We start from the raw sequence: 24,575 nt of genomic DNA, 5'->3' as shown, positions 1-24,575 counted from the left end.
TTTAGAAATGTTGAAATTCTGCTGATGAGAGATCAAAGTTTAACTTTCAGACATGAATGGAGATGGAAGAGCTCACCACTAGAGAGTCATATTTTTAAAAGTACAATGTTACTTCATTACAGAGAATACTACCAAATAGGGTAATTACTTAGGTGTCAAAACTAATTGTCACTGTGGCCTTTCCTGTTCAGTTTCAGATAAATTTGGATTGGACATCTACACTGTGGCATCAACACATATCTCTTTAAATGCAAATGTTTAATTACATAAACTTATCCCAGGTGCATCCTGGGCACACTGCAGTCTGCTGGATATTTGAGCAGATGCAGATCCATTTTCTTGGTAAATAATCCATGCCAGTGTGATAATTTGGAAAGGGGACTTAAACCATTCTGTGATGTTTGTGTAGTTTGCTAGTTATTTAATGACATTTTTGTTTTCCTTTTTTTAGAGTTATCATTACCATGTTGGTGACCTGTTCAGTTTGCTGCTATCTCTTGTAAGTATATTGTCTCTTGTAAGTAGTTTTTTCTCTATTTATTATTATTATTATTATTATTTTTTCTTTTTTTTGAGACAGTGTTTCACTCTTGTTGCGCAGTCTGGAGGGCAATGGTGCAAGCTCTGCCTCCTGGGTTCAAGTGATTCTCCTGCCTCAGCCTCCCAAATAGCTGGGATTACAGGCATGCGCCACCACACCCAGCTAATTTTGTATTTTTGGTAGAAATGGGGTTTCACCATGTTGGTCAGGCTGGTCTCAAACTCCTGACCTCAGGTGATCCACCCACCTCAGCCTCCCAAAGTGCTGGGATTACAGGCGTGAGCCACCGTGCTCCACCAAGTAGATTTTTCTTAAAATAGTAAGTAATTATTCTTGGTATTTGTAATGTGTGTGGTTTACACATTTGTTTTATTGGAGCTCATCCCTCATGTAATATCCAGAAATAGTGTCCTAAAACTGAAAATATCACACTTTCCATGTGCTCAGTATATTTACATAGAGTTGTACAGATGCTGTGTCCTTCTGGGAATACAAGTACGGTTTAATTGGCACAAATTTAAAGCTTATAATTAGCTGTAAATTATGATTGTACTACTTTATATTTACTATGGTGAAGTATTTATTTATTTATTTATCTATCTATCTATCTTTTGAGTCAGGGTCCCACTTTGTTGCCCAGGCTTGAGTGCAGTGGCATGATCACTGCAACCTCAGCCTCCTGAGTTCAAGTGAGTCTTGTGCCTCAGCTACCTGAATAGTTGAAATTACAGCACACACCACCATGCCTGGCTAATTTTTGTATTTTTAGTAGAGATGGGGTTTTGCCATGTTGGCCAGGCTAGTCTGAAACTCCTGACCTCAAGTGACCCTCCTGCCTTAGCCTCCCAAAGTGCTGTGATTACAGGCATTAGCCAATGTGCCCAGCGTATTATTGTGAAGTATTTAAATCTACTTACTTCACTGAAATATCTCACTAATGGAGCTAATAAAGCCATTCTTTATTGTGACTTTTGTTTAACTGATGGACAGATATTGAGCTAGAATTATAATCAAGTAGACTAAGGATAATTTTTTAACAATTGATTGTAAGTTGTATCAAAATATACATATTGATCACATATCATAAGAATCCTAGGGATTTCTTTCAATTTATTTTTTTGAGGCAGGGTCTTGCTCTGTCACCCATGCTGGAGTGGCTCCATCATAGCTCAATCATAGCAGCCTCAAACTCAGGCTCAAGGAGACTCCCTGTCTCAGCCTCCCAAGAAGTTGGGACTGTAGTCATGCGTCATCATGCTCAGCCAATGTTTTAATTTTTTGTAGAGATGGAGTCTTACTGTGTTACCCAGGCTGGTCTTGAACTCCTGGTCTCAGCATTCCTTCCATCTTAGCCTCCCAGAATGCTGGGATTACAGGCATAAGTCACTACACCCAGCCAGGATTTCTTTTTAGAGTTTAGAACCAGTTATTCTCTTTTCTTGAAGAAAGCTTTCTAGCTTCCTGAGATTTCAGTGACATGGAAAGTGTTGGTGTTCACTGAAGTGTTGTTTAGTGCCCATGTGAGGTAGGAAGCAACAGTTCTGAACCATCCAGTGATGAAAGACCATGACACTTTTCTCTTCCAGAAGAATTTTTAATAAAAAGTGGCCATTTCCAAGAAATACCCACTGCATGCCCATCAATAAAAGAGAACCGTAACAAAATAGAAAACAAAATCGTATGGCTGTGATTTAAAGAGAAAAAAAATGCAGACACGAGCACATCAGTAAAGTCCAATATTAAAGTCACATTCCTTATGAGCTATGATTAGGAATCTGATTAGATACAAGAAAACTTAAAACAAATGCTGAACTATTTGGGTCAAAGAACCTCTATAGAAGCATCTGTCTTCAAAGGCAATCTAGTTGGAGACTCAATTTTAGAATAAGGCATCACAAATATGTTAACAGAAGGCATACAAGGTGATGAAAGATGGATTCTACAATTCCCCACATACTCTGAACCTAATAAAACAAATCTAGATTTTTTTAAGATTCCCATTTTTCTTTAAACAATTACCAAGACTGAAATCAAAGATAAATAGAAGGCACAACAGTTTTGCTCTGGGTTTTGGGAATTTTTTTGTTTTTTGTTTTTAACAAATACAAATTAAACATGAAAGAACTCTACTTCAAAAAAACTAACAGTTCAAGAAAATCCTATTTGTTAAGTTTTTAAACATACCAGTGAAAACCAAACTTGTCAAATTTTTCAGTGGCAATTTCTCCACACCAGAAGGTAGTCATGACTCTCAAAGAAGAAACAATTTGTTTTTTTTCTACCTTCAAAATGTTATCAAATCCTGTATTTCTCACAGGCTTTTGAAACACGTAGAAAATAAGAATTAATTCCAATGAATGAAACATACCAAATGTCAGTAATACGCAAGACACATTCCTGTGGGGAAATGGCTGTTAAAAAAAATATCCATTCTGTATATGCAGAGTAAGCAAGAAATTCAGTCATTTTTTTCTTCTTCTTTAAAAATCTGTTACTCCTAAAATACCCACAAAATTGGAAGTGAAAGACTAAAGGTGAGGAAAGGGAAGAGAGGGAGAGGGAACACATAAAAAAATTACACAAACTTGAGCAGTTTATAACAGATTGGTGTCGTACTGCAAGATACTAAAGGCTGGTCAAAGAAATGCACTGTTCTGTAGGAACTAGGGTTTATATTGCTGCATGAAGATCATGAAGATTCCCTGCCATGGAGCAAGCTCCCTTCCCACTCCAAATCATGGTTTCTGCACTATGCCTCCATGGGAAGGGCCTCGAAAGACCATGAATTTTCTTTTTGACTCTGAATCTGTGAATGTTCAATAGTGGCTTCTGCACTAAGGTTTTTCCAAGAAGTTTATGGATAAGAGCCAAAATCCATCTTTGCCAGAGTTACTTCCATGAATTTTGGCTATCTGGCTAATCGTTTGGTCACTTGTCAAATGCAACTCAGGTGTTTAAAGCTGAATCATAATACATTATAAAAGTTGATCTAGGCCGGGTACGGAGGCTCACGCCTGTAATCCCAGCACTTATGAGAGGCTGAGGCGGGCAGATCGCTTGAGCCCTGGAGTTCAAGGTCAGCCCGGTTAACGTGTTGAAACACCCTTTCTCTAAGAAAAATTATCGGAGTGTGGTGGCATATTACTGTAGTCCCAGCTACTGGGGAGGCGGAAGTGGGAGGATCACCTGAACCTGGGGAAGTCAAGGCTACAGTGAGCCATGATTGCCCCAGTGCACTCCAGCCTGGGGGCACAGAATGAGACCCTGTCTCAAAAAGAAAAAATAAGTTGTGCCTAATGATGTTGTTTGCTTTCTGCAAATGTAAAGGCACTGAGGGGTAAAGGGCTTAGGATAGCCAGGGACAGGGGCGTGCACCCGTACTTCCAGCTATTTGGGAGGCTAAAGCAAAAGGATTGCTTGGGGTCTGCTCAAGTTTGAGACCCGCCTGGGCAACATGGCAAAACCCTGTCTCTTTTTTCTTTCTTTCTTTTCTTTTTTTTTAAAGCAGCTTGGAGTGTTCTGGCAGGGTAGTGTTGTTGGGCTTAATAGTGAGGTGCGGAGTGGTAGGTTCAGAGTTTATGCAAGGCCCAGGCCAGGGGGGATTTTATGGGCTGTGCCGGTCCTTGTGTGATTGACAGCAGTAGGGGGCTGAAGGATGAGTGAGGGGGAATGTTTCAAGGTCATAATTGAATAGGTATTTGTGGGAACAGTGGATGTGGGAACCTGTTTGGGAGGTGAATAAAGGGGCTATGAGGGAAGTGATTGGGCTCTTGATTTGTTTACTATCTGCTTCTCATTAGAGAGGACAGTGAGGTTGTCTGATTTGTTATTTCATATACATCTAGTGCCCAGATCCAATGCCTGCTGATGCTAAATAAGGAGTTTAGGTTTATATTAAGTGAATAGGAGATGTTTTAAGATTTTTAGTGAAGGAGTGGTTCGAGTGGGATGATCACTCTGGCTGATCTGTGGAGAACAGACCGTTTGGCAGGGAGAATGGAAGCAGGAACACCTGTCAGGAGGTGACTGCATGCATGCCAGTGAGAGATCATCATGGTTTGGTCTCAGGTGAAGGAGGAAGGCACACAGATTTGAGAGCAAATTTAGGGGGTAGAATTTATTGGTGGTACTGATGGATTAGATACAGGAAGCAACAGAGATAGCTCCCAGTTCTAGGTTAGGCCATTTACTAAGATGATGAAGACTTGGGACTGGGTGAATTTGAAGAGAGATTCAACTGGTACATGTTAATTAGGACTGAGATTGCTCTGAGACGCCCAAGAGTTGTCAGGAACCTAGCTATAAGCAGAGAGATTTGAGGCCATAAGAACACATAGAATCACCTGAGGCAGTGGTTCTTTGCTGAAGTTCCTGCTGGCCTCTAGGGACAGACCAGGGATGCTGCTGAACATCCTGTACTGCACAGGACAGCCTCACTTTCCCCCAACGAAGAATTACACAGCCCCAGATTTCAGTAGTACTGAGGTTGAGAAGCCCAGACCTAAGGGAAGGGGTAGAAGAGAAAAGTAAAGATCTGACCAAACCTGGGAATGCCAACATTTTTATGTTGGTTAGATGAGGAAGAGCCAGAAAAGGGCAACCTTGAGCCTCCTTTGGTGAATAAGGATGGTGACTGGGAAAGCATGAAGGGATCAGGGTGGTGACCAACAAGCTTGAACTTCATTTGCCTAAGGACCTGTGGTTGCACTTCTTTAGAGTCAGCTTTTCACAAGGATGGAGGAAAATTGGAGGCAGCACAAGGGGAACAAAGATGTTGCTAACCCCAGTTGCCAAAGCCTGAGATACCTAGCGTGTAAAAATAAGCAGCCTTCTCTGCTTGAGAGAGCTTGGTGAGAAGGAATGGGAAGCTAGGTTTCAGTTAAGCTAGAGGCAGTAGAAAGTGCTGGAAGAGAAGGAGGTACATGAACAAGTAGCAGATCATCGAGCAAGAGTTACAGAGAACACAGTGGAAGGATGTGGAAGAAAAGGAAGGGATGCACCATTGTTGCATCAAATGGTGAGATGAGCAGAGCAGTCTGGGGATGGGTAGTAATAGATGGTCCTGGGAGGTTTTCAATGCTGGTAAAAATTGAGGTAAGCAAAGATCTAAGACCTGTGGAACTCAGTTTGTATGTTCTGTTATTAGGCGAGAACTTGGACCTGAAGGCTTTCCGTGATAGCTTGGTAGTGGAGAGGGGTTTTGCAGTTAGACATGACTGCTACAGATACTAAAATGGTACAGGTCTTGCCTTGTTTTTATTTTTCTGTTTTGCTTTGTTTTCCCAGTATAGAAATCCAGTTGTTGCTGCACCGGCTTTTGAAAATCCTTTCTCCGTGAAATTGCTTTGGCATTTTCACCCACAATTACATGATCATATCTTATGAGTCGGGCTCTGGATTGTCTCTTCTGTTCATTGATCTCTTTGTCTAGCCTTGTGGTAATATTATATTGTCTTGAGTATTGCAGATTTGTGTTAAAATCAGAAAGTGTGAGTCCTCCATCTTTGTGCTTCAAGATTGTTTTGGTTATTCTAAAATAGCCATATGTATTTTTAGATCAACTAGTCAGTTTCTACCAAAAAAACAAACAAACAAACAAACAAAAAAACTCTGTTGGGATTTTAACTTGGGTTGTGTTGAATATATGAATTTGAAGAGAACTGACATCTTCTTTTCGTAATCTTTTTCTTTCCTTTTTTTTTTTTTCCTAGCTTCATAAGAGTTTTCTAATCTCAATAGCATCTCTATGTCCAGCCTCATGGGATCTCTCCATATATTTAGGTTTTCTTTTGTTTCTCTCAAAAATATTTTGTAATTTTTGGTGCAGAGATCTCGCATGTCTCTTGGGTTTTGGGGGTTTTTGTTTTTCAATAGGGACAGGACTTTTCCATGTCACCCAGGATGGTCTTGATCTCCTGGGCTCAAACAATCTGCCCACCGTGGCCTCCCGAAGTGCTAGGATTATAGGTGTGAGCCACTGTGCCTGGTATGTCTCTTGTTATTTTAATGTATTGAGTATTTTAATGTCATTTTTGATGCTCTTTTAATGAAGTAGTTAGGGATTTATCAATTTTATTAATCTTTTCAAACAGTTAAAATTTTAGCTTTCTTTCTTTTCTGTATTATTTTGTTCATTTCAGTGTTGCCCTCTGCACATTATTATTTCCTTCCAATTCTTACTTTGGATTTAGTCTTTTCTAGTGTAATCATTTAATACAATAAAATTCCCTGTAATCACTGCTTCAGTGACATCCCACAAATTTTGGTATGGTGTGTTTTCATTTTACTCCTTTTGAAATATTTTTCTAATTTTTTTTTGTAATTTTTTTAGACCAGTTGGTTATTCAGAATTATGGTGTTTAGTTTCTATTTTTTTATTCTTTTTTAAATTAATTTCTAAATATCTGGTTCTGTTCCAGATATCTTCTTATCATTAATTGATTTATCATTTAATTCCATGTGGTCGGAAGACATACTCTTGAAGATTTCAGTCTTTTGAGATTGGGACTTATTTTATGACCCTGCGTATGGACTATCTTAACAACCATTTTGTGTGCACTTGAATCTGTATTCCGAAGTTGTTGGTTTTAGTATTCTATATCAGGTCAAGATGGTTCAAATTTTCTATGTCCTTATTGTTTTTGTTTGTTTGTTTGTTTGTCTGTTTGTCTACTACTATTAATTATGAAAAGAGGGATGCTAAAAATCACCAGCTATGATTGTGGATTTTTCTGTTTCTCCCTTTCTTTCCTCTTGAGTTTTGATTGATTTATGCTTAACTCAAGATATAATCCTTTAGGATCCTAGTTTTTGGAGGGGGGAGATTTTATTAAACTCTACTCTGGACGGGCTCTGGGCCTTGTCTACTGTTTCCTGTGCCCTTTCAGATCTGTAAACAAAAGCTCAGGTTCGTCTTGTTTGTTACATATACTCAAGGTGTAGAAAGCAACCTGTAGACACCTTCCTCTCTGAGTAATTGCCTGCAATTGAGTTTGTTGTTGTTGTTGTTGTCGTTTTGGGCCTGAGAATTGCTTGAATTTCTCATGGATACATTTGAGATGTTTGTTTATAGGGAAGGGGAAGGGAAATGCAGGTACCTGGCCCAGCATATTACCTGCTATATGGAAAAGTTTATTTTTCTTAGTCTGACTTTATAATTTCTTCATAACTTGGCAGATAAGAGGAATTTTCGCACTTTGAGGTGGAAGGTCTGGTATAGAAAATAAGTGTGGAGAGAGAAAAGGAAAGATATTTCAAGTTTAGAATTGGCAAAAATAGAGCATATTTCTTTGGTAGTGAAATAGCCATAGGTTGGCATTAGGTTAATGGAAAACATGTTTATGACTTTTAAAATTTTTATTTTCTTTTATTGAGATGGAGTCTCGCCATGTTGCCTGGCCTGGTCTCGAACCCTGAGCTGAAGCAGTCTGCCCATCTCAGCCTCCCAAAGTGCTGGGATTACAGGCGTGAACCATCACACCTGGTCATGTTTATAACTTCTAATCTGAAGCTTGATCTTCTCTTCCAAACTCTCATGGCTGTCAGAATTCAGTTCCATGTGATTACAGAACTGAGATCCCTGTTTCCTTGCTGGCTGTCAGTTGGGACCACTCTCAGCTCCTAGAGGCCACCTGCATTCCTGGCCATATGGTCCCTCCATGTTCACAGCTAGGAGAAGAGAATCTCCTTTGTGTCAAATCATCTCATCCTATAGCAGTCTAGGGTTCAATAAGGAGATAGAACCCACATAATCAGTTAAACAGCGGAAAATTAAAGAATTATTTTTTAGGGGGCCGGGCGCGGTGGCTCAAGCCTGTAATCCCAGCACTTTGGGAGGCCGAGGCGGGTGGATCACGAGATCAAGAGATCGAGACCATCCTGGTCAACATGGTGAAACCCCGTCTCTACTAAAAAAAAATACAAAAAATAGCTGGGCATGGTGGCGCGTGCCTGTAATCCCAGCTACTCAGGAGGTTGAGGCAGGAGAATTGCCTGAACCCGGGAGGCGGAGGTTGCGGTGAGCTGAGATTGCGCCATTGCCCTCCAGCCTGGGTAACGAGCGAAACTCCGTCTAAAAAAAAAAAAAAAAAAAAAAAAAGAATTTTTTTTGTTTGTGCATTAGGTAGCCACCCAAACCAAAATAGATTGAGAGAGATTTCAGAATTATTAATTATGGCCAAAGAGTTACTAAAAGATACAAAGAACTATATTTAGTTCCCTAGGACTGAGCAGAGTACCCAAAGGACAGACTTGGAAGGGATTCAGACCTCACTAGAGAAAGTATGGTTGAACCCTCAGATAGCAAAGGAGTTTGTTGGTTTGGCCAGACCAGAGTTTGCCTGGAGTTTCTGGGTAAGCAGTTGGCCTCTTTTGGAGTACAAGCAGCAGGAGAGGTCATCGGGGGCATGGATGTAGTGGGAGTCCCTGTCTCCATAAGAACAGGAGGTCTTCAAAGCATGTATACCTTGCAGGGGCTTTGTTTAGCATGTGGAGAGGGCTGCTGAAGTTATTGCCAGGCCAAGGCTACAAGATCAGAGAGATACCATGTTCTGGCCTCAAACCTTAGTAGGCTTCACCAAATGTTCTCACACCCACTCTGTGACCTCCAGCCTACACCCGAAATGTCCCTCCAGCTTCCTCTACTGAGAAAGCTTAACAGTGTGCTCACTTTATAGGAGAAATAAAGTAATTCACTTGTTTATCACAGAGCACACATTGAAGGGTGTATTCAGAGCTGAGAGACAAAAAAATCAATGACTGAAGCACAGACTCCAAATGTCTTTGTCAGGGACAGTCCTGTTCCTTTTAAGAACTCAACTGAGGGCTGTGTGGGTGGTTCATGCCTGTAATCCTAGCACTTTGGGAGGCCAAGGCAGGCAGCTCAGTTGAGCCAGGAGTTCAAGACCAGCCTAGGCAACATGGTGAAACCCTGTCTCTAATAAATTAAAATAGAAAAATCAGCCAGGCATGATGGCATGTACTTTTAATCCCAGCTGCTCGGGAGGCTGAGGCACAAGGTCACTTGAATCTGGGAAGCGGAGGTTGCAGTGAGCCAAGATCACACCACTGCACTCCAGCCTGGGAGACAGAGCAAGCCTGTCTGAAAAAACACAAATTAAAAAAAAAGAAAACTTGCTTGAAGCCATGCCCAGTGGTGGCAGCTCATGCCTGATGGGAGGATTGCTAAAGGCCAGAAGTTCAAGACCACCCTGGACAACATAGCCAAATTCCCATCTCAAAGAAAAAAACAAAAATTAACTGAATAGGTCACATTCACTCAGGATAATCACTTCTCTCTCTCTCTCTCTTTTTTTTTTTTTCCTTTTTTCAGATAGAGTCTTGTGTTGTCACCCAGGCTGGAATGCAGTGGTGCACTCTCAGCTCACTGCAACCTCTGCTTACTGGGTTCAAGCGATTCTCCTGCCTCAGCCTCCTAAGTAGCTGGGATTACATGGGACTACAGGTGTGCGTCACCATGCCTGGCTAATATTTTGTATTTTTAGTAGAGAGGGATTTTCACCATGTTAGTCAGGCTGGTCTCAAACTCCTGACTTCATGATCCACCCACCTCAGCCTCCCAAAGTGCTGGGTTTACAGGCGTGAGCCACTGCGTCTGACCTGGATAGCCACTTTCTTAAAGCCAGCTGTATCAGATAATATAATCTAACCATGGAATGACTGTCCTGTCAGATTCATGGAGTTTTATACAGAGAGTATATACTGAGAGGAGGGAACCTCGGGAGAACTGAAATCTGCCTGCCACAGAGTGGGTGGTCGCGGGAGAGGAGGTGGAGATGAGAATGACTCAGTGCTACATGAGAAACTCCTTTGTGAAGTTAAATAGGTTGTAGTTCATTCTTTGGCTTGAATACATTTTTAGCTGTCTTCCAGAGAAGAGAAGGAATAACTAGTGTTTGTTGAACATCTGTTTGCCAGCCACTGCACAGAGCACTTTATTTCTATTATCTCTTTAAATTGTAATACCTTGAGGCAAGGACTATTATCACCATTTTACAACAGGGGACACTGGGGCTTGGGGTTTTAAGGACATTTGCCTGGGTTCATTTCACCAGTATTTAGTGTTGCTGGAATTAAAATCCAACTCTTAATACCGAATCCCATGTTTTCTGGCAGCATCTACTAATGTTGCTGCTCTTGAAAGTATTTGTATCATTCAGTAGGGATGAGAGGATTTGACAGAGGTCGTTTTACTGGCACTGGGGCGAATCATTTGCCTGCATTTCTGCTGTCTCTTAAAGGAGCTCACCGACAGAGGTCACTCCTGTCATGGCCCTGGCTGGAGGGACAGTGGATCAGAAGAGAGGTCCTGGCTGGACTTCCCCATTCCAGCAGGGCAGCTGAGACTGCTCAATCTGTGTGTCACCAGGAAATAACCCATGCCTTTGTTCCCTGTTCTTATAGCTGAATGTGGAACAGAGGAACAAAGCAGCACTTGAGAGAGCTGAGTATAGTGGTGAGGGCATATTTTATGCTGGGAGAGTTCTAGTAACCAAGAGCTGAGCTCCTAAGAAGTAGCCACGGAGGGTTTATAGTATGAAGCACCCATGCGTATCTCTGTGAAAGCACACTCTGCTGCTCTCCTTGGTTTATGTCTCACAGCTCACGAGTCCCTTTGGGTTGGCCCCTCAGCCAGCTCCTCTTCGTCTCCTTAGAGGCTAACATGGAATATGGCGCTGCTAAATGAAATAAGTGAAGAATCCTTAGGCTGCCTGATTTATCTTTTTTTTTTTTTTCTTTTTCTGTGAGACAGGGTCTTGCTCTGTTGCCCAGGCTAGAGTGCAGTGGCATGATCATGGGTCACTGCAGCCTCGACCTCCAGGGCTCAAGTCATTCTCCCACCTCAGCTTCCTGAGTAATTGGGACTGTAGGCATGCACTGTCACTCATGGCTAAAAAATTTTTTCTTGTAGAGACGGGGGTCTCACCATGTTGCTCAAGCTGGTCTTGAACTCATGGGCTCAAACAATCCACCTGCCTTGGCCTCCCAAAGTGTTGGAATTAAAAACATGAGCCACCGCACCTGGCCTGTTTCATCCTTTTTTTTTTTTTTTTTTTTTTGAAACAGAGTTTCACTCTTGTTACCCAGGCTGGAGTGCAATGGCGCGACCTTGGCTCACCGCAACCTCCGCCTCCCAGGTTCAGAAAATTCTCCTGCCTCAGCCTCCCAAGTAGCTGGAATTACAGGCATGTGCCACCACACCTGGCTAATTTTGTATTTTTAGTAGAAAAGGGGGTTTCTCCATGTTGGTCAGGCTGGTCTTGAACTCCTGATCTTGGGTGATCCCCTCGCCTGGGCCTCCCAAAGTGCTGGAATTACAGGCATGAGCTACTGTGCCCCGCCTGTTTCATCCTTACTAGCCTATACAAACAGCCTGCTATAATGGGACTCAGGAGTACAGGGTTCCCCTCTTCCAGCTCTATCACTAATTCTCTCTGGTAGGCTCGCTAGGATTGCTCCGCAGTTCTCTGAAGACATTATTCCACCATAGCTACCTCAGTTGTTTGAATAACCTCAGATTGGTTATTAGGGTAGCCTTCGCATTCTGAAGACATGCGGCACAGTTTGGGCAAACATGAAAGGTACATTTAGTTCCTTTTCTTGTACACATTAAGTAATCGATTCATTGGAATATGATCTCTTCCTCCACCCACTTCCATCAATTCAGAGTAGATTTTTTTTCCCTTCCAGTTCTCTGCATGTTTATCAGCTTTAGAGGGAAATTTTAAGTCAGGAGGTAAGCAAAGGGGCAGGCACAGAGCTCAACTGATTAGGGGGGTAAATTTCTCTGTGAAATTTTAGATGAACTGGACTAGACTGTTTACCGAGGAATTTTTTTTTTTGAGTCTCACTCTGTCACCCAGGCTGGAGTGCAGTGGCACAATCTCAGCTCACTGCAACCTCTGCCTCCCAGGTTCAAGTGATTCTCCTGCCTCAGCCTCCCGAGTAGCTGGAACTACAGGCATATGCCACCACACCCAGCTAATTCTTGTATTTTTAGTAGAGACAGTGGTTTGCCATGTTGGCCAGGCCGGTCTTGGACTCCTGACCTCAGGTGATCGGCCCACCTTGGCCTCTGGAATTTTCTTGAACTATGGTTTCTTGGTTTTTTTCTTAAGTGAGAGAGGTGTGTGTATGTGTGTGTGTGTGTGTGTGTGTGTACTTTGATAACCCTATGCAGAAGAGTGAAATTGGACCCTTTCTGTCACCATGTACAAAAGTCAACTCAGGATAGATTAATAAAGATTTAAACCTGAAATTATAAAACAACTGGAAGCAAACATGCGGACAACTCTTCAGGGCATTGGTTTAGGCAAAAAAAAATTTTTTCTTTTTTTTTTTTTTGAGACAGTCTCTCGCTCTGTTGCCAGGTGCCAGGCTGGAGTGCAGTGGCACGATATCGGCTCACTGCAACCTCTGCCTCTTGGGTTCAAGCAATTCTCCTGCCTTAGCCTCCCCAGTAGCTGGGACTACAGGCACGTGCCACCATGCCCAGCTGATTTTTGTATTTTCAGTGGAAATGGGGTTTTACCATGTTGGCCAGGATTGTCTCTATCTCTTGACCTCATGATCTGCCCGCCTAGGCCTCCCAAAGTGCTGGGATTACAGGCGTGAGCCATCGCACCCGGCTGGTTTAGGCAAAAGTTTTAAGACTAAGACCTCAAAATCACAGGCAACAGGCTGGGTGCAGTGGCTCACACCTACAATCCCAGCACTTAGGGAGGTTGAGGTGGGAGGATCACTTGAGCCCAGGAATTTGAGACCAGTTTAGGCAACATAATGAGACCCTGTCTCTACAAAAAATTTTAAAAATTAGCCAGGCATGGTGGCAAGTGCCTGTGGTCCAGGCTACTCAGGAGGCTGAGGTAGGAGGATTGCTTAAGCCCAGGAGCCTGGGAGAGCGAGGCTGCAGTGAGCTGTGATTGGGCCACTGCAGTCCACCCTGGGCCACAGAGCAAGATACTTGTCTTTAAAAAAAAAAAAAAAAATAGGGCACAGGCAACAAAAACAAAAATAGACAAATGAGACTATCTATATTAAACTAAAAAGCATCTGCACAGCAAAAGAAACAATCAGTAAAGACAACTTATTGAATGGGAGAAAATATTTGCAAACTACTCATCTGACAGGGGACTAAGTTCCATAATAATAAGGACCTCAAACAACGGTAAAAAACAAAAACAAATAATCTCATTGGAAAATGGATAAAGGACATGATTAGATATTTCTCAAAAGAAGACATACAAATGGACAACAGTGCTCTATATTACTAATCACCAGGGAAATACAAATCAAAACCACAATGAGATATCATCTCCCTCCAGTTAGAATTACTATTACTAAAAAGCCAAAAAAATGGCTGGGTGTGGTGACTCACACCTGTAGTCCCAGCACTTTGGGAGGCCTAGGCAGGCAGATCACCTGAGATTCGGAGTTCAAGATCAGCCTGGCCAACCATGGTCAACGTGGTGAAACCCTGTGTCTACTAAAAATACAAAAATTAGCTGGTGTGGTGCCAGGCGCCTGTAATCCCAGCTACTCCTGAGGCTGAGGCAGGAGAATCACACCACTGCGCTCCAGCCTGGGTCATAGAGGGAGACTCCATCTTTAAAAAAAAAAAAAAAAAAAAGCCAAAAAATAGCAGATGCTAGCAAGGATGCAGAGAAAAAGGGAACTTTTATACACTGTTGGTGGGAATGTAAATTAGTACAGCCAGTATGGAGAACTGTATGGAAGTTTTTCAAAAAAGTAAAAATAGAACTACCATATGATCCACCATTCCCGCTACTGGTTATTTATCCAATGGTAGAGAAATCAGTATATCCAAGGGTTACCTGCACCTGCATGTTCATCGCAGTGCTGTTCACAGTAGCAGAGACGGAGAATCAGTCTGAGTATCCATCAACAGATAAATGGATGAATAAAATGTGCTGTATGTACACAACAGAATACTATTCAGGCATAAAAAAGAATGAAATCATGTCATTTGCAGCAATGTGGGAGAAACTAGAGGCCATTATTTTAAGTAAAATAAGCCAAGTGCAGAAAGACAAATATCATGTGTTGTCACTTATATGTGGGCGCCAAAAATTTGATGTCATAGACATGGAGAATAGAAAGATAGGAGAGATTGGAAAGGAAGGTAGGTATGGGGATAAAAAGTGCAATGGGTACAAACACTTAACAGAAGAATTAAGTTCCTTCTATGTTTGATTGCAGAATAGGGTGACTATACTCAGCAACAGTCCTTTGTATAGTTCATACCAACTGGAAGAGAGGACTTGAAATGATATCAACACAGGCTGGGTGTGGTGGCTCATGCCTGTAATCCCAGCACTTTGGGAGGCCGAAGTGGGCAGATCACCTGAGGTCAGGAGTTCAAGACTAGCCTGGCCGGCCGGATGCAGTGGCTCACATCTATAATCTCAGCACTCTGGGAGGCCGAGGAGGGCGGATCACCTGAGGTTGGGAGTTCAAGACCAGCCTGACCAGCATGGTGAAACCCCATCTTTAAAAAAAAAAAAAAAAAAAAAATACTAGCCTGGCCAACATGGTGAAACCCCGTCTCTATTTATAAGTAGATAGATAGATATGATACCAACACAGAGAAATAGTAAATAAGGAGAAAAAGAAAGTTTCTAAATAGTGACTTGAGCAAGCAAAGTGGTCTTCATTCTTGCTTCTGGATATTCTTTAACGAAGGTACCAAAGGCTTGTCAGTGCTAAGTGGATGGACTCTCATTTTCTGAATTCTCAATTTAGATTTAGCTATATTCATGCCTTCTGAAATGTTTTCAGTTCAAATATTCCATAAGGTCACTTTTTGAAGTGGGAACATTAATCTGATCTGATTCCTGGTCTAGGATCTACTACCACCTAATTAGCATTGTGACCATAGGCCAATCAGCCTTTCTCTGCCTGTTTCCTAGTACAAGAATTAAATGAAAGGCTATATGTGAAGTTGTGATGTTGTGAAATATAATTTAGTCTTTGTCCCTATTTCCTGGTATACAACTTCTAAAATCCTTGGAATCTCCAAAGGCATATGTTTCTTTGTATGCTAATGAGTTGACTGATGATTGGCAGCCCCTTGGTAGCTCAAGGGAGGGATCTGATCACCAGACAACCAAGGAAGGATTAGAATCGACTTTCAGCCCCACAGCCCAACCTCAGGGGAAGAGGGAGGGGCTGAACGTTAAACTGGTCACCAATGGCCAGTGATGTAATCAATCATGCCTACACAATGAAGGTTCCGTAAAAACCCAAAAAGACTGAGTTCTGAGAGGTTCAGGAAAGCTAGAAGCTATTCCTGGAGGGTGGTGTTCCCAGGATGGGCATGGGAACTTTGTGCCCCTTTCCATAGCTCACCCTGTATATCCCTTCATCTGTATCTTCTGTAATATCTTTTGTTTGTTTGAGACAAGAGTCTCACTCTGTCACCCAGGTTAAAGTGCAGTGGTGCAGTCTTGGCTCATTGCAACCTCTGCCTCCCAGGTTCAAGTGATTCTCCTGCCTCAGCCTCCCGAGTAGCAGCGACCACAGATGTGCACCACCATGCCCAGCTAATTTTTGTATTTTTAGTAGAGACGGGGTTTCACTGTGTTGGCCAGGGTGCTCTTGAACTCCTGGGCTCAAGTGATCCACCTGCCTCAGCCTCCCAAAGTGCTGGGCCACCATGCCCAGACTGTAATATCTTTTATGGTAAACCAGAAAAACGTGTTTCCCTGAGTTCTGTGACCTGCTCTAGCAAATAATTGAACATAAGGAGGGTTGGGGCCTCCCCAGTTTATAGCCAGTTGGTTAGAAACACAGGTAGAACAACCTGAGGCTTGCGATTGCCATCAGAAGTGAGGGGCAGTCTTGTGGAACCAAGCACTCACCCTGTGAGATCCGATGCTATCTCCAGATAGATAGTATCAGGATTGAATTGGAGGAGAGCCAGCTGGTGTTGGCTGCAGAATTGATTGTGTGCTTGTTGGTGGGGAGAAATCCCCACATGTTTGGCTGTAGAAGTCTTCTGTGTTGATTATCATGGTGTGAAAGCAGAGGAAAAGGAGTCCGTGTTTTTTCCACTCTCAGAAATAGCATCAGTATATTTTAAAAGTTCCCAGAGTGATTATAATTTGCAGCTGGGGAAGAAAATCACTCTGATACAACATCCTACAAAGTGCTGGGAAGTGGTGTTTTCATTCTGTGCTATATATTCTTAGCTACGAAAGGAGATAGGCTAGTTTAAATTCTAATGTATTTTTTATTTAGTATTTCTAAGCATTGGCCAGTTGTCTCAGTCTCTTACGAAAGTGTTTTTTCAGGCAGCTTGTATTGCCTGCTGGGATTGGGGAAGTCCTCGGTTAGCTTGGAATTTTCCATGACTCTTAGCTCTGCAGCATTAGCGTTGACTGCAGTCACAGAGCTCTTGAGTGTATCTCCCTGTGCTGTTCTCCTCCTCCTTTTTTGTAATGTCAGATGGATGTTAAACCTCAACTACAAGTCTTGGTATTATGTTTGAGTATGGATCAGAGAATCTCATCTGAATGAACTTTTTGTTTATTAAGTGAGTGAGCTTGAGCTATTTTGGCCTGGTTTCCTCAGGTGTCATGTTTCCTGTCACAGAATCACCTTTTGTTTCTGTAGGCACAAACTTCTGATGCGGTGCTGGCTAATTCTCCAGCAATCTCTCCACTGGTGATCAGAATCAGTCTTTTGATCCTGTGATTGGAAAAGCTCTAAAAATGACAGCAAATGGGAGAAAAGAGATCCACCCAGATAATGACCTAGTTGAGGTTTGGCTCATTGCCCTCTTATAGGGAAATTTAAAGTCCTGAAAGTTTAAAAGGAGACTGCTGTAGTGATATATCTACTTTTCCTTCGAAAGCAATTCCCAGTCAGGCACGGTGGCTCACGCCTGTAATCCCAGCACTTTGGGAGACCAAGGCAGGCAGATCACGAGGTCAGGAGTTTAAGACCAGCTTGGCCAACATAGTGAAACCCTCCCTGACTCTACAAAAATACAAAAATTAGCCAGGCATGATGGGTCATCTGCTCGGGAGGCTGAGGCAGGAGAATTACTTGAACCCGGGAAGTGGAGGTTGTAGTGAGCCAAGATTGCACCACTGTACTCCAGCCTGGGCAACAGAGCGAGACTGCATTTCAGAAAAAAGTAAGAGAGAGAAGAGGGGAGGGACGGAAGAAGGAAGGGAAGGAAGGAAAAGAAACGAAGAAAAGAAAGAAACCGATTCCCTAGATTCCATGCAGAAAGGATAGCAGTATGGGCTGGGTACGGTGGCTCACACCTGTAATCCCAGCACTTTGGGAAGCCAAGGTGGGTGGATCACCTGAGGTCAGGAGTTCAAGACCAGCCTGGCCAAGATGATGAAACCCCACCTCTACTAAAAATACAAAAATTAGCCAGTCATGGTGACAGGCACCTGTAATCCCAGCTACTCAGGAGGCTGAGGCAGGAGAATCGCTTGACCCTGGGAGGTGGAGGTTGCAGTGAACTGAGATTGTGCCACTGCACTTCAGCCTGAGCAACAGAGTGAGACTCCGTCTCGAGAAAAAAAAAAAAAAAAAGGAATGCAGTATGTTACTAAATGTCACTTTCCGAGATCGGTAGTTGGAGGTTGGTTGGGCTTGTTTACCTTAACCCTGCCCTCCTCCCCCAACCACTGCCTGCCAGTAAGAGAAGTTCAAATTCATACACAGTAGACCTTTGAATAATGTGGATGCTAGAGGTTCCGATCCCTTGCACAGCTGAAAATCCATTTATAACTTTTAAATTCACCCAGATGTAACTACTAATAGCCTACTATTGATCAGGGGTTTTACCAATAACATAAACGGTTAATTAACACATAGTTTTTATATGTATTATATCTTATGTTCCTATAATAAAGGAAGGTAGAGTAAAGAAAAGGTTAAGAAAATCATAAGGAAGAGAAAATACGTTTACTATTAAGTGGATCATCATAAAGGTCTTCATCCTTGTTGTCTTCATACTGAGCAGGCTGAGGAGGAGGAAGAAGAGGGGTTGGTCCTGCTGTCTTACCTGTGGTAGAGGCAGAAGAAGGGGATGGAGGAGGTGGAAGCAGGAGAGGTGGAAGCAGGAGAGGTGGGCATATAAGCAGACCCAGGCATCCAAGTCAGTCTGCATGGTTCAAACCCATGTTGTTTCAGGGTCAACTGTATTTTGAGTAGGAAGTAAAGGCAGTGTGTATTCTGCTTCATTCCCCTGTCTGCTCAAGTGTTACCTCCTTCCCTGACCACCCTGTCAAAGTAATGCCCCCACAAGCCATTCTCTGTTCCTTCTCCCTGCTTGATTTCCTTCGTAACAGTTACCACCTGACATTATATTATGTAAGTTCTGTGAGGATAGGGACATTTCATTTTTCTCCACTGTATTTCTGAGGCCTGGAATCTAGTAGGTGCTCATTAAATATTCCTTTAGTAAGTGAAGAATGGTTTGAATAGCCAGATAATTGTATATTGTCTTTTTGTTCTTTGTTTTTGTCTGAGCTCAAACCTTATTTGGCATATGAATTACCATATCATATATAAGACCCTTTATGTAGAACTTTGTAATATAAGAAAATTTAAAGATAAACCTATGCTATTTTTCTTTTCTTTTTTTAGAGACAGGGTTTAACTCTGTCACCTAGGCTGGAGTGCAGTGATATAATTATAGCACTGCAGCCTTAAACTCCCAGTCTCAAGGGATCCTCCTACCTTAGCCTCCTGAGTAGCTGTGACTACAGGTGCAAGTCAGCAAACCTGGCTTACTTTTAAAAATTTTTTGTAGAGACAGGTTCTTACTGTGTTGCCCAGGCTGGTCATAAACTCCTGGCTTCAACTGATCCTCATCCTTTCAAAGTGCTGGGATTAAAGACATGAGCCACTGCACCCAACCTATTTTTCACTTTTAACCCTGAAGTAAGATATGACACCATTGTACTTACTTTATAGTTAGTCTGTAATACAGAACAATACCTTGTTATTTAGATTCTGAAGTAAACTGGGGACAAGGTAAATGCCCATTTTGTTAAGTTCCACAATAGGATGTATTACATATTTTAGTGGCGATGGGGATTAGAGAAGGGGATCATACGTGTTATAGTCTAATTGGAAGATGATAAGCTGAAATCAAACCTTTCCTTTACCAGTAAAAATGAGTGTGTCATATAGGTTGTGGGTCTTAACATTTGGAGAATGGATAAAATAAGACCTATTTTTCCTGAGGTTGGACGTTATGATGATGATAAATTGAGATTAAGTGAAAATACTTTGAAGCGAAGATATCATGAATTCAGGAAATCTTGGATATTTGGAAAGATAATCAGGTAATGAGAGAAAAGACAGAAACATACTGTGATGAAGCCTCACTGCCTTGTGATATGTCTCAGGATGAAGGCAGGCTACGTCCTGGGAAACGTTTTGTTATCAGACGTGCTGCTGTTAGCACAAGGCCTGTGGAAGGTTTGGTATGAATGGAATAGATTTAAGTTTCGCTAGTACATTTTCTCCATGCTAATTAAAAATGGTCATGTTCCAACATGATTTCACCACTTACTGTTGTTCCTCTCCCATCCTTCTTTTAGTTGGCTAATTGCGATTCTGGCCCAACTCAACCCTCTCTTTGGACCACAGCTGAAAAACGAAACCATCTGGTATCTGAAGTATCATTGGCCTTGAGGAGGAAGACATGTTCTACAGCGCTCAGTCTTTGAGGTGACTGTGTTTGTGACCTTTCCCATCAGTATGGTCAGGAAGTCAGAGTTTGCTGTGACTTTTTCTCAGCATTTTATGGCCATTTTAACACGTGACAAGGGCGAGCTGCTGAATGCAAACACGATCTGAAGAACAGAAATAAGTTTGGTACTTAAGCCATTCACCTTACCTAAGTCTCAGTAAGATTCTCTTTAGATTCTGCTATTACCCTGCCTTTTTAACTAAATACAGTTTGATTTATAAAATTAAGCTTGCATGTACTTTTTCAGACACAGATCAAAAAAGTAACTGTTTAGGGCCGGGCGCAGTGGCTCACACCTGTAATCCTAGCACTTTGGGAGGCCGAGGTGGGTGGATCACCTGAGGTCAGGAGTTCAAGACCAGCCTGGCCATCATGGTGAAACCCCATCTTAAAAACAAACAACAAAAAAAAGTAACTGTTTATACTTAGCACTGTGAGATCCAGCAACCTTAAAGTGACTGGCAGATTTAAAATTGAGCAGGTTTCTTTCCAGCAGTAGTCAGCCGTCGGGACAGAACCATTCCTGTGTCGGTGTTACACTGCTGGGAGAGGAATGTCTTGTCTTCATCCAGTTGCCTCCTCCACTGTTCTGGTGGCGTCTGGCACTGGCGCAAGACAGAGCTGTGCTTCCCTGAGAGTGTGCTAAGCATTCACTTTGGCTGCTTAGTTCTAGTCTGGGAGCAGACATTAAAAAAAAAATTAAGAAGGCTTCTGAATGCTGTGGTTGAAGAAAGGTGCCTGTGTTAGTTTGTTTTGTGTTGCTATAAAGGAGTACATAAGACTTGGTCATTTATATTTGGCTCACAGTTCTTCAGGCTGTATAAACATGACTCTTGCATCTGTCTGGCTTCTGGTGAGGCCTCAGGAGGGTTTTACTCACAGCAGAAAGCAAAAGGGGAACAGGCGTGTCATATGGTGAGAAAAGGAGCAAGAGAGAAAGGAGGAGGTGCCAGGCTCCTTTAAACAAGCAGCTCTTGTGTGCATTAACAACTACTTCACTCATTACTGTACGGTGGGGAGGTGTGTCAGTCCGTTTTCATGCTGCTGATAAAGACATACCCGAGACTGGATAATTTATAAAGAAAGAGAGGTTTAATGGACTCATAGTTCCTCGCGGCTAGGGAGGCCTCACAGTCCTGGTGGAACATGAAAGGCACTTATCAGAACCAAGCAAAAGGGGTCTCCCCTTATAAAACCATCAGATCTCATGAGATTTACTACCATGAGAATAGTATGGGGGAGCTGCCCCCATGATTCACTTATCTCCCACTGGGTCCCTCCCACAACACATGGGAATTATGGGAGCTATAATTGAAGATGAGATTTGGGTGGGGTCACAGCCAAACCGTATCAGGAGGGTACCAAGCCATCCATGAGGGATCCACCCCCATGACCCAAACACCTCCCACTAGGCCTCATCTCCATCATTGGGGACCACATTTCAACAATGAGATTTGGAGGGGACAGATAATCCAAACTAGATCAGTGCCTTTTTTTTTTTTTTTTTTTTTTTTTTTTGTGGTGGGGAGTGGGGGCACAGAGACAGAGTCTTGCTCTGTCACCCAGGCTGGAGTACAGTGGTGGTGTCTCAGCTCACTGCAACCTCCGCCTCCCGGATTCAAGCAGTTCTCCTACCTCAGCCTCCTGAGTAGTTGGGACTACAGGCGCATGCCACCCAGCTAACTTTTTGCATTTTTAGTAGAGACAGGGTTTCACGTGTTAGCCAGGATGGTCTCTGTCTCCTGACCTTGTGATTCCCCCACCTCAGCCTCCCAAAGTGCTGGGATTACAGGCATGAGCCACCACACCTGGCCCGTCAGTGCCTTTTGAAAATCTATTTTGTTGTAGCTTCTATTTTGTTCTGAGGGTCAGAGAGGTTAGGAGTGGTATAGTGGAAAGATTTATTCACTGGCTAAGAGTCAGGAAACCTCTTATTTAATTTGTTGTGTTGTTTTCATCATTTTGTTAAGTGGAGGTTAGCTTTAAATGCCTTGACTAGATTTGGGTGCAACTTTTTTTAGCTTTTTCGGTGTTACTGTAAACTGTGTATTGCCTCCCATCAGGAGAAACAGGATGTCTGACTCTCCTATTTTTAGTAATGCTAATGTGATCACTGGGTTCAGGTAAGGTTCCTTCAATTGTAAAGTTCTTTTCTGTCAAGTGATTTTATCCATGGATGATCATAGCCTGAATTAATCATTTTAGTTGAAACGGCAAATGGTGATTTGCTGCTGCTTTTTTTTTTTTTTTTTTTTTAATTGAGGCAGGATCTCATTCTTGTCACTTAAGCTGGAGTACAGTGGCACAATCACAACTGACTGCAGGCGTGACCTCCCTGGATTAAGCATCCTCCTGCCTCAGCCTCCCAAGAAGCTGGAATTATAGTCATTTGCCACCATACCTTAATTTTTTGGTTTTTGAGACAGGGTCTCCCTCTGTCACTCAGCTGGAATGCAGTGGCACCGTCATGACTCACTGCAGACTTGCACTCCTGACTCAAGTGATCCTCCTGCCTCAGCCTCCCAAGTAGCTGGGACTTCAGGCATGCACCACCATGCCTGGCTAAATTTTAAATTTTTAGTAGAGACAAGGTCTCGCTATGTGGCCCTTGTTTTGACTAATTTTTAAATTTTTATTTATTTTTTTATAGAGATAGGGTCTCTTTCTGTGGCCCAGGCTGGAGTACAGTGGTGTGATCATGGCTCACCACTACTTGAATTCCTGGGCTCCAGGGATCCTTTCGCCTTAGCTATCCAAACAGCTACAGGCATGCAGCGCCACATGTGACTAATTTTTTTTTTTTTTTTTTTTTTAGAAACCAGGTCTCACCATTCTTGCCTAAACCAGTCTCAAACTCCTGGGCTCAAGTAATCCTCCTACTTCGGCCTTCCAGAGTGTTGGGATTATAGCCACGACCCACCATGCCCAGCCACAAATGGTGATTTTCCAGTTCTATCTTTATTTATTTATTTACTTCCAACCAGAGTCTTGCTCTGTCGCCTAGTGTAGACAGTAGTGGCACGATCTTGACTCACTATAACCTCTGCCTCCCGAGTTGAAGGGATTCCTCTGCCTCAGCATCCCAAGTAGCTGTGACTACAGGCGTGTGCCACCTGTAGTGGCTAATTTTTGGTTATTTTTAGTAGAGATGTGTTTTAACCATGTTGGCTAGGCTGGTCTTGAACACCTGACCTGAGGTGATCCATCCATCTGCCTATGCCTCCCCAAATTCTGGAATTATAGGTATGAGCCACCACGCCCACCCAATTTCTCAGTTGTATTATTACCTATGTATTCGATGAATTGAAATGCTTCTATAAAGATTTCCTGCCGGGCACAGTGGCTTATACCTGTAATCCCAGTACTTTGAGAGGCTGAGACAGGCAGATTACTTGAGCCCAGGAGTTCGAGACCAGCCTGGGCAATGTAGTGAAACCTTGTCTCTACAAAAAATACAAAAATTAGCCAGGCAAGGTGGCACACACCTGTAGTCCCAGCTGTTCAGGAGGCTGAGGAGGGAGGATTGCTTGAGCCTGGGAGGTGGAGGTTATAGTGGGCCAAGATCATACCACTGCACTCCAGTGTAGGTGACAGAGCAAGACTGTGTCTCAAAAAGAAAACGAAAAGTTTTTCTTCATCAACAAATTATTTAATAGTCTTGAAATACAGATCATAGGGCTGGGCGCAGTGGCTCATGCCTGTAATCCCAGCACTTTGGGAGGCTGAGGTGGGTGGATCACAAGGTCAGGAGTTCGAGACCAGCCTGACCAACATGGTGAAACCCTGTCTCTACTAAAAATACAAAAATTAGAGGGGCATGGTGGCACGTGCCTGTAATCCCAGCTCTCAAGAGGCTGAGGCAGGAGAATTGCTTGAACCTGGGAGGTGGAGGTTGCAGTGAGCCGAGATGGCGCCATTGCACTCCAGCCTGGGCAACAGAGCAAGACTCCATCTCAAAAATAAAATAAAAATAGGCCGGCGCGGTGGCTCACGCCTGTAATCCCAGCACTTTGGGAGGCTGAGTTGGGTAGAGAGATCGAGACCATCCTGGCCAACATGGTGAAACCCCGTCTCTACTAAAAATACAAAAATGAGCTGGCGTGGTGGTGCGTGCCTGTAGTCCCAGCTACTCAGGAGGCTGAGGCAGGAGAATTGCCTGAACCCAGGAGGCGGAGGTTGCAGTGAGCCGAGATCGTGCCATTGCACTCCAGCCTGGGTAACAAGAGCGAAACTCCGTCTCAAAAAAAAAAAAAAAAAAAGATGGGGTTT

At 42.9% G+C, this 24,575-nt stretch overlaps 1 protein-coding gene and 1 non-coding gene across 2 annotated transcripts in view; both read left to right on the top strand.

Moving 5' to 3' along the window:
• ATP6V0E1 (ATPase H+ transporting V0 subunit e1) overlaps nucleotides 1-24,575 on the top strand; it is a 42,984-nt gene that overhangs the window by 9,638 nt on the left and 8,771 nt on the right. Inside the window, exons 2-3 of the mRNA XM_003936147.3 lie at nucleotides 452-499; nucleotides 20,155-20,284. Of these exons, the coding sequence (XP_003936196.1) occupies nucleotides 452-499; nucleotides 20,155-20,248 (142 nt within the window). The 3' untranslated portion in view covers nucleotides 20,249-20,284. The remainder of the gene's footprint in view (nucleotides 1-451; nucleotides 500-20,154; nucleotides 20,285-24,575) is intronic.
• On the top strand, nucleotides 20,795-20,995 carry LOC120360432 (small nucleolar RNA SNORA74). The gene has a single exon (XR_005576930.1). It is a non-coding gene; the product is annotated as a small nucleolar RNA SNORA74 (small nucleolar RNA).

The sequence above is a fragment of the Saimiri boliviensis genome, chromosome 20, assembly GCF_048565385.1.
Source record: "Saimiri boliviensis isolate mSaiBol1 chromosome 20, mSaiBol1.pri, whole genome shotgun sequence".
Taxonomy (NCBI): Eukaryota; Metazoa; Chordata; class Mammalia; order Primates; family Cebidae; genus Saimiri; species Saimiri boliviensis.
Note: the sequence above shows the minus strand (reverse complement) of the source record. Positions and strands in the feature narration are given on the sequence as shown.